This window comes from Bos indicus x Bos taurus, chromosome 26, assembly GCF_003369695.1.
Source record: "Bos indicus x Bos taurus breed Angus x Brahman F1 hybrid chromosome 26, Bos_hybrid_MaternalHap_v2.0, whole genome shotgun sequence".
Lineage (NCBI taxonomy): Eukaryota > Metazoa > Chordata > Mammalia > Artiodactyla > Bovidae > Bos > Bos indicus x Bos taurus.
This window is the reverse complement of record NC_040101.1, coordinates 30,791,717-30,809,335: the sequence shown is the minus strand read 5'-3', so window position 1 is coordinate 30,809,335 and position 17,619 is coordinate 30,791,717. Positions and strand designations below refer to the sequence as shown.

At 41.7% G+C, this 17,619-nt stretch overlaps 2 protein-coding genes across 5 annotated transcripts in view; one reads left to right on the top strand and one right to left on the bottom strand.

Moving 5' to 3' along the window:
* The window catches only part of LOC113884322 (cytochrome c oxidase assembly protein COX15 homolog), a 29,348-nt gene extending 16,390 nt beyond the window's left edge, over window positions 1-12,958 (bottom strand). The window contains exons 1-6 of one of the 2 annotated variants that reach the window (XM_027528844.1): window positions 12,765-12,958; window positions 11,450-11,640; window positions 8,908-9,030; window positions 8,439-8,625; window positions 3,244-3,411; window positions 937-1,018 (exon numbers count right to left, since the gene is read on the bottom strand). In XM_027528844.1, coding sequence (XP_027384645.1) covers window positions 937-1,018; window positions 3,244-3,411; window positions 8,439-8,625; window positions 8,908-9,030; window positions 11,450-11,640; window positions 12,765-12,854 — 841 coding nt within the window. In that variant the 5' untranslated portion in view covers window positions 12,855-12,958. The remainder of the gene's footprint in view (window positions 1-936; window positions 1,019-3,243; window positions 3,412-8,438; window positions 8,626-8,907; window positions 9,031-11,449; window positions 11,641-12,764) is intronic. The other variant, XM_027528845.1, reaches the window with a different exon arrangement.
* A 67-nt stretch (window positions 12,959-13,025) lies between these two features.
* Window positions 13,026-17,619, top strand: part of CUTC (cutC copper transporter) — a 33,112-nt gene continuing 28,518 nt past the window's right edge. The window contains exons 1-2 of one of the 3 annotated variants that reach the window (XM_027528846.1): window positions 13,026-13,217; window positions 16,916-16,987. In XM_027528846.1, the coding sequence (XP_027384647.1) occupies window positions 13,157-13,217; window positions 16,916-16,987 (133 nt within the window). In that variant the 5' untranslated portion in view covers window positions 13,026-13,156. The remainder of the gene's footprint in view (window positions 13,218-16,915; window positions 16,988-17,619) is intronic. The other 2 variants (XM_027528848.1, XM_027528847.1) reach the window with 2 other exon arrangements.

Sequence of the window (17,619 nt, the reverse complement as noted above, 5' to 3'; positions counted from 1 at the left end):
TGGATAAACACACAAAGAATTTAATGGATAACTGATCCATTATTTATGATCACAGAAGATTCAGGTATGTTAAATCATATTCCTTATTTTTCTAAATTGCATTTATAAAGTCAAAATTCATGTTCTTCCATCAAAAAAAGGGGGAGGGAGATTTGGGTGAGATCACTGGTTTGATGGTTTTATTTAGAGCTGTGCTGTCCAATCAAACTTTCTGCAATGATGGAAATGTTCTGTATCTGTCATCCATCCAGTCAACAGCTGCAAGCCACCCATTGTGGTTACTGAGCACTTGAAATGTGGCTACTGTGACTGAGAAACTAAATTTTATTTGCTTTTAATTAACTTAAGCTTCAATAGTCACATGAAGCTAGTGATTATTGTACAGGGCAGGTCTAGAGTAAGAAAGGTAGAGCTGTGATTTAAAGAATGAAAGAAATCTGTTTTAGTCTCTTTGCCCCAATAAACTCTTCACCTAAAGGCCGTCTTTGAGGGCAGGCTTTTGTCTGACCTATCTTGGTATAATGTAATAACAATAATGTTTATATGATAACAACAGCTAACACTTACATAGCCTTTGCTACATGTGAGGTGCTAAATACTTCACATATATTACTTAAACTATTATCATCTTCCCCATTTTATAGATGAGGTCACTGAGGCCCAGACAGGTTACACAGCTTGTCCAAGGTCATATAGTTTATAGAGGGTAAAGCCAGGATTTGAACCTAGAGTTTGGATCCAAGTACATGTTCAATATTTTTGTTCAACTAACTGAAAAGCAGGATTTGGGGAAGGAAGGATTAGAAGACAAGAGGGTAAAGATGGTGGGTATGAGAGAGGCAGGTGTGAGAAGGAGATATAAAGATGCAGGAGGAAAGCATTAAGCAAGAGATCCCACCTGAAGATAAGTTAGGCCACCTTTGCTAAGAGTCCTACCTGAGAGAGCCGTAAGGAACACCAGGCCTGCAGTTCCGTGAGCAAACCGTCTCAACCGCAGGAGCTGACGCGTCTCAGTCAACTAAATGAGAAAATTGCCAGAGACACTGACTGCAGGAATTAGGAAAGGCAGCAAGATCTCCAAGAACCAACTCCAGGGACAATCTGAGGCCAGATCTTCTCTGACTCCTAGACTAGGTTAAGCACTCCCAGAAGACATTCTACTTTATCTAAATTTTATTAAATGTATACATTTACTATTTGTCTTCCCTGCTACCTTGTAAGTTTTGTGAAGACAGGAACTGCCATTTCACTTGCTTACTACAGTAATCCTAGCCCAGTAGACGGCATATAGGTATTCAATATACATCTGTTCAGGAATGGAATGATTTGCATTGTTCAGGGAAAGCCATTTCACCATGGTTAAAATGCTGTGGCTTAAGGTAAAGAACTGGATTTTCATGTCATGTGTAATATTTAGTGTTTAGCAAATATAATCAGAATCAAAACTGTAGAGAGAGTAGAGTAGAGTAGAGATTCTTGCAGTTAGTGTTTTGGGTAAATTGTTTTTATTCTACTGTAGCCAGCTTGTGATAATAATCAGTAAATCAACAAATATTTAGCAAGAACTTTATATACAGGCAAAATGAGCACACATAAGCATAAAGGAAAGATACAAAGGAAAGCCAGAGTGCTGCCCTCAAACAATTTACAATCTAGTATGTGAGGAGTTAGGTACCATGACTAAGATTTCATAGGACAGTGTATCAGCACTGGCCATTAGAATTTTCTGTGATAATAGAAAAGTTCTATTATCTGTGCTGCCATTATGTGGCTATGGAGGATCTAAAAAGCGGCTAGAGCAAGTGAAAAAAATTTTTAAGTTAATTTTATTTAAAGTTTAAGTAGATAACAAGTTTGTTTATACAAAGTTATATTTACTTAATTTTAATTAGAATTTAAATAGCAATAGTGGCTAGGAACTATTGTGTTGGACAGCACAGTTCTATATGGTTGACTATCATCTCAAATCCTTTCTGTAATTAGTGGAATATAAACAAACAAAAAGAGAAGAACAATTAATAATTAAAAAGTCATTGGTAACCTTTCAGAGTACCATTCAGTTAGGAGTACTTAGGAGACTATACTAAGTACTGTACACTTGATATGTGCAAGTGTAGGAGTCAATGTGTAGACGGATATGGATGGGGAAGCCGGATGACAAGAAGTGGAAAAAAAGAATGGGTTGTTAGGATGTACAGCTATAGATGTAGATTAGTTTTATAAGTCTGGCTTTGAAAGTAAGAATAGGAACTAGTCAGATGTCAATCACCTACTATACCAATGTTTCAACCCCATCTGGCTTCCCTGTGGGATGAGTGCCTAGTCAACAACTCCTATTCTTACTGGGATCCAGATCACTGGCTCCAGGTACCTACGAGATGATTCTACTTAAAAGTCCTACTATCAACCTAAACCTCACTCCATGAACAGGTTATTCAGGCCAACCATGACTTTGACACCTAAAATAATATGCATTTTAAAATGTATTTCCTTTTAATCAGCATACAGAGAAAATACTTTTAGGTGAGATCACTATGGTTCACTATATTGTCAGATCTGCTGAATGGTAGGGTCCCCATGGAAAGAATAAACAACTTAACATGGCCTTTGTACGCCACTAAGGTCCACAAGCAACTCTCATTCTGGCCTTCCTCACCTCTCCACCATCATCCCACTGGGAATCACAGTCAAGTGGTCAACTTCCAGTCCCCTATAATGAAAAGGACATCTTTTTTGGATGTTAGTTCTAGAAGGTCTTATAGGCCTTCACAGAACTGTTCAACTTCAGCTTCTTCAACATGACTGGTGGGGACACAGACTTGGATTACTGTGATAGTGAATGGTTTGCCTTGGAAATGCACAGAGATCATTCTGTCATTGCTGGTATTCATTCCTTCTTATTGCTGGTATTCATTCCTTCTTTTACTAAAACTCATGTTTTCATCTTTTTCTTGATTGGCAATGCTGACAAAATATTTGGCTCCTATACTAATTATCCTTTGAATAAGCCACTCCTGCCCCAAAGCATAAGTGCAGGTTTTACTTTGCCATCCTGAAGCTATCCAGAGTCTCAGATCTCAGAGTTCATTGTTTCTCTAAACTTTGGTTATATCCAGCTTCTAGTAAACTGATTGATGTTGCTAAGGGAATGTATGCGTTTTGACATGGAACTTCCATGTAGGACCAGAATTTCCATCTCTGACCCTGTCCACATGTGTGGTAAACAATACAGACTGACTTTACCTTGTGCTGAGGAAGCAGCAAGGAGAGCGAGGTCCATAAGCTGGCACAGTAGAGCACAAGGGCTGATCCCAGATGGGCAGCAAGGCGGTACTGACTGACTCGAGGGATGTCATGGGAATCTGGTTTTTCTTCTAATCCACTTTTTACCATATACCATCCCAATAGGCCCTACAATCACAAAGAAAAAGGGTAAACAAAACAAGATTGAAGCTGTCTATACAACTTGACTCCCTGAGAAAATGAGTATCCTCTGACCCCTCCTTTCCATATGCTCCCACATCCCTAGGAACCCAGGAATTGAGACCTACCCAATTTCCACATACAGCACCATAAATACTTAACCACTGTTTAGATTAACATTTTATTGGAATAGAAGCCTGTAGTCAAAGCTGTGGTTTTTCCAGTAGTCAGGTATGGATGTGAGAGTTGGACCATAAAGAAGCTGACAGCTGAAGAATTGATGCTTTTGAACTGTGGTGTTGGAGAAGACTCTAGAGAGTCCCTTGGACTCAAGAAGACCAAACCAGTCAATCCTAAATGAAATCAGTCCTGAATATTCATTGGAAGGACTGATGCTGAAGCTGAACCTCCAATACTTTGGACACCTGACATGAAGAATTCACTGGTAAAGATCCTGATGCTGGGAAAGACTGAAGGCAGGAGGAGAAGGGACGACAGAAGATGAGATGGTTGGATGGCATCACCAACTCAGTGGACACGAGTTAGATCAAGTTCTGGGAGTTGGTGATGGACAGGAAAGCTTGGCGTGCTGTAGTCCATGGGGTCACAAAGAGTCAGATACAACTGAGTGAATTTAACTGAACTGAAGTACAGCCAAATATGATGGCTACTCCATTTCTTCTAAGGAATTGTTGCCCACAGTAGTAGATACAATGGTCATCTGAGTTAAATTCACCTATTCCAGTCCATTTTGGTTCATTGATGCCTAAAAAGTTGACATTCACTCTTGCCATCATAGTCAACAAGAGTCTGAAATGCAGTACTTGGATGCAATCTCAAAAACAACAGAATGATCTGTTCATTTCCAAGGCAAACCATTCAATATCACAGTAATCCAAGTCTATGTTCCCACCAGTAATGTTGAAGAAGCTGAAGCTGAAGGGTTCTATGAAGACCTACAAGACCTTCTAGAACTAACACCCCAAAAAGATGTCCTTTTCATTATAGGGGACTGCAATGCAAAAGTAGGAAGTCAAGAAACACCTGGAATGACAGGCAAATTTGGCCTTGGAGAACAGAATGAAGCCGGGCAAAGGCTAATAGAGTTTTGCCAAGAGACAGCACTGGTCATAGCAAACACCCTCGTCCAACAACACAAAAGAAGACGCTACACATGGACATTACCAGATGGTCAATACCGAATCAGACTGATTATATTCTTTGCAGCCAAAGATGGAGAAGCTCTATACAGTCAGCAAAAACAAGACCGGAACCTGACTGTGGCTCAGTTCACAAACTCCTTACTACCAAATTCAGACTGAAAATGAAGAAAGGAGGGAAAACCACTAGACCATTCAGGTATGACCTAAATTAAATCCCTTACGATTATACAGTGGAAGTGACAAATAGATTCAAGGGATTACATCTGATAGAATGTCTGAAGAACTATGGACAGAAGTTCGTGACACTGTACAGGAGGCAGGGCTCAAGACCATCCCCAAAAAAAAGAAATGCAAAAAGGCAAAATGGCTGTCTGAGGAGGCCTTACAAATAGCTGTGAAAAGAAGACAAATGAAAGGCAAAGGAGAAAAGGAAAGATATAAGCATCTGAATGCAAAGTTCCAAAGAACAGCAAGGAGAGATAAGAAAGCCTTCCTCAGGGATCAATGCAAAGAAATAGAGAAAAACAATAGAATAGGAAAGACTAGAGATCTCTTCAAGAAAATCAGAGATAGCAAGGGAACATTTCATGCAAAGATGGGCACAATAAAGGACAGAAATGGTATGGACCTAACAGAGACAGAAGATATTAAGATGAGGTGCAAGAATACACAGAAGAGCTATACAAGAAAGATCTTCACGACCCAGATAATGACGATGGTATGATCACTCACCTAGAGCCAGACATTCTGGAGTGCGAAATCAAGTGGGCCTCAGGAAGCATCACTATGAACAAAGCTAGTGGAGGTGATGGAATTCCAGTTGAGCTATTTCAAATCCTAAAAGATGATGCTGTGAAAGTGCTGCACTCAATATGCCAGCAAATTTGGAAAACTCAGCAGTGGCCACAGGACTGGAAAAGGTCAGTTTTCATTCCAATCCCAAAGAAAGGCAATGCCAAAGAATGCTCAAACTACCACACAATTGCACTCATCTCACATGCTAGTAAAGTAATGCTCAAAATTCTCCAAGCCTGGCTGCAACAGTACATGAACCATGAACTTCCAGATGTTTAAGCTGGATTTAGAAAAGGCAGAGGAACCAGAGATCAAATTGCCAAAATCCGCTGGATCACTGAAAGAGCAAGAGAGCTCCAGAAAAACATCTACTTCTGCTTTATTGACTATGCCAAAGCCTTTGACTGTGTGGATCACAACAAACTGTGGAAAATTCTGAAAGAAATGGGAATACCAGACCACCTGACCTGCCTCTTGAGAAATCTGTATGTTGGTCAGCAAGCATCAGTTAGAACTGGACATGGAACAACAGACTGGTTCCAAATCAAGGCTATATACTGTCACCCTGCTTATTTAACTTATATGCAGAGTACATCATAAGAAATGCTGGGCTGGATGAAGCACAAGCTGGAATCAAGATTGCTGGGAGAAATATCAATAACCTCAGATATGAAGATGACACCACCCTTATGGCAGAAAGTGAAAAAGAACTAAAGAGCCTCTTCGTGCAAGTGAAAGAGGAGAGTGAAAAAGTTGGCTTAAAACAGAAAATCCAGAAAACTAAGATCATGGCATCCAGTCCCATCACTTCATGGCAAATAGATGGGGAAACAGTGGAAATAGTGACAGACTTTACTTTTTGGGCTCCAAAATCACTGCAGATGGTGACTACAGCCATGAAATTAAAAAACGCTTGCTCTTTGGAAGAGAAGTTATGACCAATGTAGACAGCATATTAAAAAGCAGAGACATTACTTTGTCAACAAAGATCTGTCTAGTCAAAGCTATGATTTTTCCAGTAGTCATATATGGATGTGAGAGTTGGACTATAAAGAAAGCTGAGTGATGAAGAATTGATGCTTTGAACTGTGGTGCTGGAGTAGACTCTTGAGAGTCCTGTGGACTGCAAGGAGATCCAACTGGTCCATCCTAAAGGAAATCAGTCCTGAATATTCATTGGAAGGACTGATGTTGAAGCTGAAACTCCAGTACTTTGGCCACCTGATGGGAAGAACTAACTCATCTGAAAAGACCCTGATGCTGGGAAAGATTGAAGGCAGGAGGAGAAGGGGACGACAGAAGATGAGATGGTTGCATGGCATCACGGACTCGATGGACATGAGTTTGAGTGAACTCCGGGAGTTGGTGATGGACAGGGAGGCCTGACGTGCTGCATGCAGTCCATGGGGTCGCAAGGAGTCGGACACGACTGAGTAATTGAACTGACCTGAAGAGCCAAATATAGAAAAGGACACAAACGTGTATTTTGGACAAAACCTTTTGGACAAATTCTTGACATAATTTAACATTATGTAAATAGTGAAATATGAAAGTAAAAAGACAGGTGATTTGATAAAAACTTAAACTAGACTGTGAAAGCTTTGGAGAAGCTTGACAAAGATAACTGCTTAAAAACAATTATTCTCATGTTAGGTGGGAACAGACAATTATTAAGTTTGTGGGAGGGCAAGTCATAAAAATCTGTAAAGTTTTTCAGGCAAATTGGTTTGCCAGTGTCTAAATTTCTACTCTTTTTTTAAAAAAATTATAATGAAAGTACATGCTTAAGTGCAAAAGTTTAAGGTATGTATTATTATTCTACGATTCCCTGTTTAACTGACTCTTCATTTAACCAAACTGTCAGTTCTAGTCATATCAGATAAGGTACAGCCCTTTCACGCCAACCCTCCCCAGCTAACAGAATCATGTCAACATAAACATATGCTCCTCAAGGTCTTTTTGGCTATTTCTTTCCCCCTTCACTATTACCCTGGATGTTCTAATTACTTTGATTTCACCTGCCGAGCATGCTGGAAGATGAGGGCGTTCACAGTGTGATCTGCCAGCCCCCACTTTCTTCCTCCTAAAATCCTATCTGCCATCTTCAAATGTTTGCCTCCCTGAAAGTCTGACTTAAGTGTTTTTTTTTTTTAATTTTAAAACAAACTTTGTTTCACCAACTATCCCTAGTTTGTATTAGATTTTTATTAATGTCTAACTCTATTATCTGTTTCTATCCCTTCTATTTTGTCTCTTCCATCTCCCTCATTTCTAATCGTGAGTTGTTTTTCTTACCACTTTGATTTAAATCAACCAATTAGCTTCCTGCTGACCAAATTTTGATATTTCTTCGATGCTCTGAGACTCTCCTTTAGAGCCTGTGTATCTTGACACACATACTCCCGTGTGTCCTCTCTAACATTCCTTTACTTGGCTCTCAGGCTTCCCTAACCCCAGAACTGCAGAAATCATTCTTCTCTTTAAGAGAAGTTCAACTTACATAACTTTAATCACCCTTTATACTTGAACATCTCTCAGTTACCTCTGTATTCAAAGATCCTTCATCCCACAAAATGTTTCTCTCTTGAAATTTCCCTATTTGTTTCTACAGCCGTTCTAGCATAGGCATCTCACTTCCCCATAGAGCAGGCAAGTTAGAAAAAGGGAGGAGACCAAGGACGCAGAAAGCACGCCATGATGGGAAAGAAACTGTAATTCCCTGTTTTTGAGTTTGTGACACAAAAACATATTTACTGAGCGCTTACTGATTCCAGACACTAAGTACTTTACATCACGATCTTTTTTCATTTTCATAAAACCTAAGCGTTAGGGTCTATTATTTTCCCCATTTACAGGTAAGGAAAGCACAGCCTACAGAGGTTAGACAACATGCCCTATTAGGTGACAGAGCTGGGCCTTGAAGCCAGGCCTATGACACCAAAATCCACGTTCTTACCTCCTTTGTTATACTGTTTCAAAGATTACTTTACTAAAAACTATGCCCACTAGGAAGCTCCTGAGAACATTTCTGCTTTCCCAAACTCGCGTAAATCTCACCTGGAAGCAAACTAAACCACAGAGGGCAAGAACACGTCCTTTCAGGCCACGGGTGAGCCAGCCCTTTTTCCAAAAGTAGGCAGCAGGCAGGATGTATGCGAGGCCTACAAGGCGACCCCACATTCGGTGTGAGTACTCCATGTACCAGATGAACTTGAATTCCGCCAGCGTCATATCGTGATTCAAGCTGGGTGAAAAGGGAAGTCAAAAATAAGAAAGATCCATCTGATTTTTATTTTCTGATAGAATGCAGGAACATTCTTGATTTTGAAACTTGACCAGTCTGACATCTTCCTCATCAGCCACCTCAGAATCACTTTGGAAATGGAGGTTTAGAGTAGGAAGCTTGCTAAACATACCTAAATCAAATATCAAAGAAGAATAGAACCTACTGTTCTGAAATGTTTTAAATAAGAAAAAGATTGAGTGGATCTATTGGGATGTTTACCCAATTTTCTATAATACTTACATTTTAAATTCTGGAAATTGCTGATATTTTTGGAATTCTGCTTCCCATTCCTCTTTGCTTGTGGGTGGCTTCATCTCCTTTATTAAATGCCAATCTACCATTGAGAGGCCAGACTCTGTCAACCTTAAGATAGGGAAGAAATTTGAGTGTATGTGTTAAATTTCAGTGTGTATATGTGTGTGCACCACACTCAATTACTCATAAATGGTTTACAGTAGCAAGCAGATCTGAACTTGACCCCTATAAAAGTAAACGTATCATTTCATTGTTTCCTCTTTTGACAACTTGCTCTCTTCTTACTGCTTAGAATTTTGTCAGAAAGAGCTGCTATCAGGTACAAATTTCTTTACTCCTTGTTTTATGTCATTAAACTCTCCTTACTTCTTTCACTAGCATTCCCTGACAGATAAAATCAACCCTTAGACCAAAGAAATGTGCCCGAAGTGCATAGCCAATATTATTTACACAAGGGGAAGAGATTAATACAGAAATAAATCAGTTGAGGTTACTGAGTGCATTTAAAGACAAAAAAAAAACTTATTGATTACAGCCTACATAACACATAAGGTAAGGGCACAGGGAATGCAGAGAGAATTTGAGGAAGACATACTTTAATAACACTAGGAAGTATTTTCACCAAAAGGGGTCAGGGTTCCAAAAGTAAAAAAGCCAACTTCAGGCTTGAGGCAGGATGTGTACAAGACACGCCTGGGACATCTTACCCAGAAAGCAAGGGGTCAGAGTTTACCAGGTTCCTGTCAGAAAGACTGGAGTCAATCTGAAGAGGTTCCCACTGACTAAAGATAGGACAACTGGAGCAAATCATCACCACTGCAATGGACTGAAACAAATCTAATATATTTAAACCTATGAGCTCATTAATACTTAAAAACTCACTTTATTGGTCACTTTTGGAAAATGCTTGGAACCAACTTATTACTTTGAAGATTGATAAATAAAGGGAAAGGAATTAAGTGTTTATCCTGCCTTTCCTAACATGTTGTACCTCAGCATAACCAAATCACTGATGAGAGAAAGTTTTTCTTTATAGTTGAGCTAATAAAATACCTATTACAATTTTGCAACTCTAATGAAGTAATAGATTTAGGCAATGATCATCAAGGGCTGTTGACATCTTTAACAGACACCAGATATTTATGAATGATCCAGTCACCTATGAAGTATTTTGCTCCCTGTCCCCAACCTGAACCCAACCAAGCAACAAGTGTGTCTACAGGAAATACGGGGGACAATGCTGTTGTTGTTCAGGTGCTCAGTCATGTCTACTCTTTGCGACCCCACGGACTGCAGCACGCCAGGCTTCCCTGTCCTTCACTACCTCCCAGAGTTTGCTCAAACTCATGTCCATTCAGTCGATGATCCATCCAACCATCTCATCCTCTGTCGTCCCCTTCTCCTCCTGCCTTCAATCTTTCCCAGCATCAGGGTCTTTTCCAGTGAGTCAGCTCTTTGCATCAGGTGGCCAGAATATTAGAGTTTCAGCTTTAGCATCAGTCCTTCCAATGAATATTCAGGGCTGATTTCCTTTAGGTTTGACTGGTTTGATTTCCTTGTTGTCCAAGGGACTCTCAAGAGTCTTCTTCAGCACCACAGTTTGAAAGCATCGATGCTTCGGTGCTCAGCCTTCATTATGGCCCCACTCTCATATCCATATATGACTACTGGAAAAACCATAGCTTTGTGTATATGGGACTTTGTCGGCAAAGTGATGTCTCTGCTTTTTAATATGCTGTCTAGGTTTGTCATAGCTTTTGGAACATGTTAAATATCATAAATGCTATTAGCAAAATCCAGACCGTGAGAAACTACAAAGTACAAATGACCTAGGTTTCTTCAACAATAGCAAAAAACTGCAAAGGGTGTAGGGGAGGTGAAGGGAGTAGAATCCAAATCTATAACATCTCTCTATAGATTTAAAGAGACCTAAGAAACATGCATGGGCTTCCCAGATGGCGCTAGTGATAAAGAACCCGCCTGCCAATAGAGGAGATGTAAGAGACACAGGTTCGATCCCTGGGTCGGGAAGATCCCCTGGAGGAGGGCATAGCAACCCACTGCAATATTCTTGCCTGGAGAATCCCATAGACAGAGGAGCCTCGTAGGCTACAGTCCAAGGGTGGCGAAGCATTGGACATGACTGAAGCAACCAAGCATGAAGTATGCACAGGAACCAACAGTGAGATGTGGAACTTATTTGCATGTAATCCAAACAAACTGTACACAAATTTTTGTGACAAATCTGAACTCTGATTGTAGGGGGAAATATACACAAACAATGCACAGCTAACAGTTAAGACCTGAACCAGTCTTTATGAAGGGCTTCTACAGCATGCATGCATTAATAAAATTCTAAACTGTTCTATGGTGGGGCAAGCCATCAGACATGTTCCTTCTATAGGCCTCAATTTCTGTATGCTAAAATGTGGGAGCTAGATTAGATGATTTCTAAGATCCCTTCCCCCTCCGTCATCCTGCATGTCTACTGATGATCCAAACAGCTGACTACGAACAAATTACTCACCTTGTTACTCCACCAAGAATAACTGCTCCAGCCACTGTCCCGCTGCAGACCAGGAGCCATCGGCCCACCACCCGCTCAGCAGCCTTTGAAGGGAGGGACACTGTACTCCTTCCAGGTTGCAAAGCTACATCGGAGATAGTGCTGTATTGCCCTGGCCTCAAGGGGCGCCTGATCCCACAACTGCAACCACACTAAGGATCAAGACAGACAAATTACAACTGGAGAAAGAGGAAAAGGCTTCACTCCACTGCTACTCACACAGTCTCATTGTGTCTGGTATAAAGTACCCTGGTCATATTTCCACTGCTACTGTCCAGGTAAAACATCATCTCTTATCTGGGCTGCATCTACCCCCAAACTGGTTTGCCTGCCTCCAATCCATCCCCACACTACATGAACCTTCTGTCTCTCATATTTCTCCCAGACTTGACTCTACACCTAAATATGGATTAAATAAGGATTATTTTCTTTCTTTTGTATGATTTTTCTCTAACTGGGGTTCTACTTGTCCCCTGACTGACCTATCACAGATCTCAGCTTGGATATCACCTCCTCTAGGAAGTATTCCCAGACCCCCCTACACATGTGCTGGGTCACTCTCCCAGCACACTATACCTCTCCATCTAACAGCAATGTATCATTTAGCACACAGAGGTTGTCTCTATCTCCCACTAAGCTAGAGGACAGCAGTGTCTGGTCAGTCTGGCTTCTACAAACTTCGTTTCATACACAGTTCCTTTACATAACAAGACCTTAAGATTTGACCAATGAGTTACAAACAAATGAACTGTGACTTTCTCTAGGGCAGGAGACTTGATATTTTATCTTGCTTCCATGACCCAGGGATCAAACCCGAGTCTCCTGAGTCTTCTGCATTGGCAGGTGTATTCTTTACCACTGAGCCACCTGCGAAGCCCAGTTAACTAAGTAACTTTAGACAAATTCAGCCTCAATTTACTTCTCTGTAGAATGGAGTTACAGTCCCTAACCTGACTACCCAGTAGCTTTGAGCAGAAATCAAACATATGGGTAAAAATCACTGAGCTTTTACTATGTGCTAAACCTCTGAGTATATTAACACAACACTTATGAAGTGCTATTATCCCCATTTTGCAAAAAAGTAAATTGAGGCACAAAAAGGTTACCCAACTTGGCTAACAGCACACAGCTAGTAAGTGGTAGGTCCGGATCCGGACTCAGGAGCCCTAGACACAATGAAATGCCTTGTCAACTTCAAGGAGCGATGTGTGAGGATATCTCTTGGCCCTTTCACCCCATGCCCGCTTCCGCGACTCAGTGATCTGCAGTGCAGTACCTGTGTTCTAGGCGCCACCCTAGGAACCAGGAGCCGGAGACACGGGCTCCCCAGAAAGGCCGTCAAGGGCGTAAAGAGTAATCGCTGCATACTATAAACAGTGCCCAACCGCCACCTTCAACCTCCTGTGCTCTCTGGTCTCCTTTCTCCGCCACCAGCGGAAGAAGCACCTCCGGGTCACACAAACTAGCTCCTCCTTTTGGGAAGGCCGGAGCGAGCAGTGACTGCGCCTGCGCCAGTTTATGGGCTTTCGCGGGGGCTGCTGGGGCGTGGACGTCGGGGACGCGCAGGGATGCGCGCATCTGGGAGGACGCGCCTGTCTGGTTGCGCGCGTTGGAATCCGGACTCTTTGAGTGGAAACCGAAGAAGCACGAGGGACGAACGCGTGGAGCATGAAGAGGCAGGGGGCCTCCTCCGAGCGGAAGCGGGCGCGGATACCATCCGGGAAGGCGGGTGCGGAAGGTGGCGGGATGGGGGCGGTGGCCGACTTTGCTGCGGGGTGCGGGCCGGGCCGGGTCGGGCGGGGGTTCTGGCCAATGGATTAATCGCTATTTCCCTGAAAGTACTTTCTCCTGCTCCTCACAAACACCCCACTGTGAGGCGTAATCTGTTATTCGGCTTTAAACGTGTGGAATCTGAGGGGCTGATGGCGAAAGTGGCCCTGCTCTGGAGCCAGATATGTGTGTAGGTTCGAATCCCGGCGCCCCCCCCGTCTCGTCGTGCGACCGTGTTCAAGTTTGGCTAACTTCTCTCAGCCTCGCGTTTCCCATAGCCACACGAGGATACTGGTACCCGCTTACGGCAGCGCTGGATCAGTGTCTGACCTGGAGGGACCGCTTAATAACCTCCTGCGGCGGGGATAGGGGTTGTCCCTAAAAGCCACACCGCTCCGAAGTGGTAAAGCTTGGCTGCCCCAAGTCAAGAGTTCTTCCTGCTGCAACCGGATCGGCTGGCATGGCAGGTGCTAGGGAATTTTTGCCAGGTCCTTCCTCCGGAAACTTGGTTCCTCCAAACTAGCGGTTCTGAAACTTGGATCGCAGGACGCCTTGACCCTCCTAAAATTATTGAGAACCTCAAAGACTTTTTATAGGTTAAATTTATTGATATTGGACATGTTAGAAATTAAAACAGGACTTTTAAAAAGAAAGGGCTTCCCTTGTAGCTCATCAAGTAAAGAATCCGCCTGCAATGCGAGAAGCCTGGGTTCGATACCTGGGTTGGGAAGATCCCCTGGCGAAGGGAACGGCTACCCACTCCGGTATTCTGGCCTGGATAAGTCCATGGGGGTCTCAAAGAGTCCGATAACGACTGAGCGACTTTCTTTCACAAACAGAAGCCCATTACATGTTGACACTTTTTATGGGGAAAAAAAAAAATCACTATTTTCCTAAGCAAACAAAAAATAGAATAGGACCAAATGTTTTATATTTTTGCAGATCTCTAATGTCTGGCGTAATGGAATTCTCATTACGATTGGAGTGCTTTTGCATTCAGTATGACAGGTAGCCTCTCGAAAACTCCACTCTGCCTGTGAAAGAATGAGAGTGAAAAAGGCAACTAAAATCTTGGTATTGTTACGAAAATAAATTTCACTGTACAGACTCTGAAAGTGTCTTAGAGGCCCTTAGTCCAGACTTAACTGGACAGCTACACTGAGAACTGCTGCTCCAAACAAATCTCTGATCCCTTCAAATAACTTCTTATTTTAGGACAACTGCCTTACTCTTTTCGTCATAGCCTTTTATGTGCATCCTTACTCTCTTCTGGCCAAGATCTTTTTTTTTTCCTTTTTTTTGGCCACAGCCTGCAGCTTATGGGATTTTAGTCTCCTAACCAGGGATCCAACTTGAGGCCCTGGCATTGAAAGCACCAGAGTCTCAACCACTGGTACATGCTCAGTTGCTCAATGGTGTCTGACCCTTTCGACTCCATGGGCTGTGGCCCACCAGGCTCCTCTGTCCATGGGATTTCCTGGCAAGAATACTGGTGTGGGTTGCCATTTCCTATTGCAGGGGATCTTCCCTACCTGGGGATTGAACCCACATCTTCTGCATTGGCAGGCGAATTCTGTACCACTGAGCCTCCTGGGAAGCCCCTTAATTACTGGACTGCTGGGGAATTCCTGCCAAGATCTTGTCTTGTGTGAGGGAAATGGTACCCCTACAGCACTGTTCAGTTAGATTGATCTAATAGCTGATGTGGATGAACTGTCAGGAAACCCATGGAATTAATGCAGTGCTGTTGGCTAAGAGCCTAGAGTGTCACTTGGCCCTTTCAGAGTTTGAGGCTGATAGTCTCTTAAATAAATGAGGCATTTGCAGTTTGATTTTAGCGAATGATAGATTTTTGTTTTTCAAATTGAAAGTTGATTTTAAAAAACTATAAAAGCAGCATTAGGTAGAAAAAAAAAACCAAGCAGTACAGTAAAAAGAAAGTAAAAGTAATTTTAAATACTACCACTTAGAAGTAATAATTACCAGCATATGCTGAACATTCCTCTAGATATTATTGCATGAAGTATGCATTCATTATTTTTAATTTTTTTAAGAAAAGTATGTGCTTACAGAAAAAATTCAAAACTGTTTTCATCACACTCTTTAGTGTAAATACATGAATGTTTATGAATTTATAATCATTCAGTTCAGTTCACTGGCTCAGTTGTGTCCAACTCTTTGCAACCACATGGACTACAGCACTCTAGGCTTCCCTGTCCAGCACCAACTTCCGGAGCTTGCTCAAACTCATGTCCATCGAGTCAATGATGCCATCCAACCATCTCATCCTCTGTCGTCCCCTTCTCCTGCCTTCAATCTTTCACCATCAGGGTCTTTTCAAATGAGTCAGTTCTTTGCATCAGGTGGCCAAAGTATTGGAGCTTCAGCTTCAGCATCAGTCCTTCCAATGAATATTCAGTACTGCTTTCCTTTAGGATTGACTGGTTGGATCTCCTTGCAGTCCAAGGGACTCTCAAGAGTCTTCTCCAACACCACAGTTCAAAAGCATCAATTTTTGGCACTTAGCTTTCTTTATGGTCCAACTCTCACATCCATGTAATCATTCAGCCTTTAGTAAATCTTTGTGTGTCTATTCTGTACTATGAGCTATGTACTATAAGCACACTAGACAGTGTGCTTTCTGTGAGTAATAAAGATTTCTCTCATAAAGACCTTACTTAGGAACTTTAGTTCAAGTAAGAATGATCAGGCACCTATCTACATAAATAATAATAAGAGAAAACAATCTTTTAAAGAGGAACATTTGGATTATAAAGAGATCTGAGTTCAAAAAAGGGAGACACAGTTTTCTACCTGGGGAGAGAGAAGTATCATGGAAATGTGATATGACTTGAACCTTGGAAGATTTTAGTGTTCAGAGATAGAGCTGGAAGCACTGTGGATTGAAGAGATAATTAGGAGCAGGAATGGGGATCAGGGAGAACTGGAGACATGTAGAGGAAATAACGTATAGTTAATTAATGACAACTAATAATACTTCCTGTACAATTAGTAGGTACTATTCACTTTACATGAATTATCTCATCCTCTTTACTCTGATGTAAGTATTAAAACCTACTCTGGGGCTTCCCTGTTAGTTCAGTTGGTAAAGAATCTGCCTGGAAGGCAGGAGACCCTGGTTCGATTCTTGGGTAAGGAAGATCCACTGGAGAAGGTATAGGCTACCCACTCTGGTATTCTTGGGCTTCCCTTGTGGCTCAGCTGGTAAAGAATCTGCCTGCAATGCAGGAGACCTGGGTTCAATCCCTGGGTTGAGAAGATCCCCTGAAGAAGGGAAAGGCTACCCACTCCAGTATTCTGGCCTGGAGAATTCCATGGACTGTATAGTCCATGGGGCCACAAAGAGTCGGACATGACTGAGCAACTTTCAACAAAAAAAACTCAGTTTTGGGGAAAACTTAGGCTAAGTAACTGGTCTAGAATTACATATTAACAAATATGTTAATATCCCTGCTCTTAAGCATATATACCTTATAAAGAAGTTTAAATGGATTCTGCAGGCATTGATATATTTCATTGCATGCATGGACCCTAGTGTACTTACCTAGTTACCTGTTAAATGTAAAATATTTGTGTTTAGCTTCATCTGGATGGAAAGTACCCTCATGCAGTTTCATCGTTCTCCATGTATTTTAGGAGCAGCAAATGGGTTTCTCATGGAAGTGTGTGTTGATTCAGTGGAATCAGCTGTAAATGCAGAAAGAGGAGGTAAGAGAAATTATGGAATGAATGGCAGTTGGCAGCCCGTTAAGAATTTGGAAAAGACTCTGATGCTGGGAGGGATTGGGGGCAAGAGGAGAAGGGGACGACAGAGGGTGAGATGGCTGGATGGCATCACTGACTGGATGGACGTGAGTCTGAGTGAACTCCGGGAGTTGGTGATGGACAGGGAGGCCTGGCGTGCTGCGATTCATGGGGTCGCAAAGAGTCGGACATGACTGAGCGACTGATCTGATCTGATCTGATCTAAGAGTTTAAAAATGAATCCTGTGAACTGAACTTGAGAACCTTTGTGATCTCTAAAGAAAACAACCAACCAACTAGAAAACCTACTCATCTTCTAGTCTTATTTCCCCAGTAGATTACATTTTGACTCAAGTGTCCATGATAGTGATTACGAACCTACTTTTTAAAAAAATTGAATCTAGCAAAGATATAATTTTTTCTAAGCCATTAATTTTAGAGATTTGATGTTTTCTTCATTGTCAAGACTTATCATTATCTCTTTTTTTTTTTTTTTTGAATGCTATATATTTTATCTCAAGGTTTCTTTGGCACCCTAACTTGCTTTAATAAGAAGCATAGAAATTCCCATCATTTCAGCATCAGAAAAATTTTTA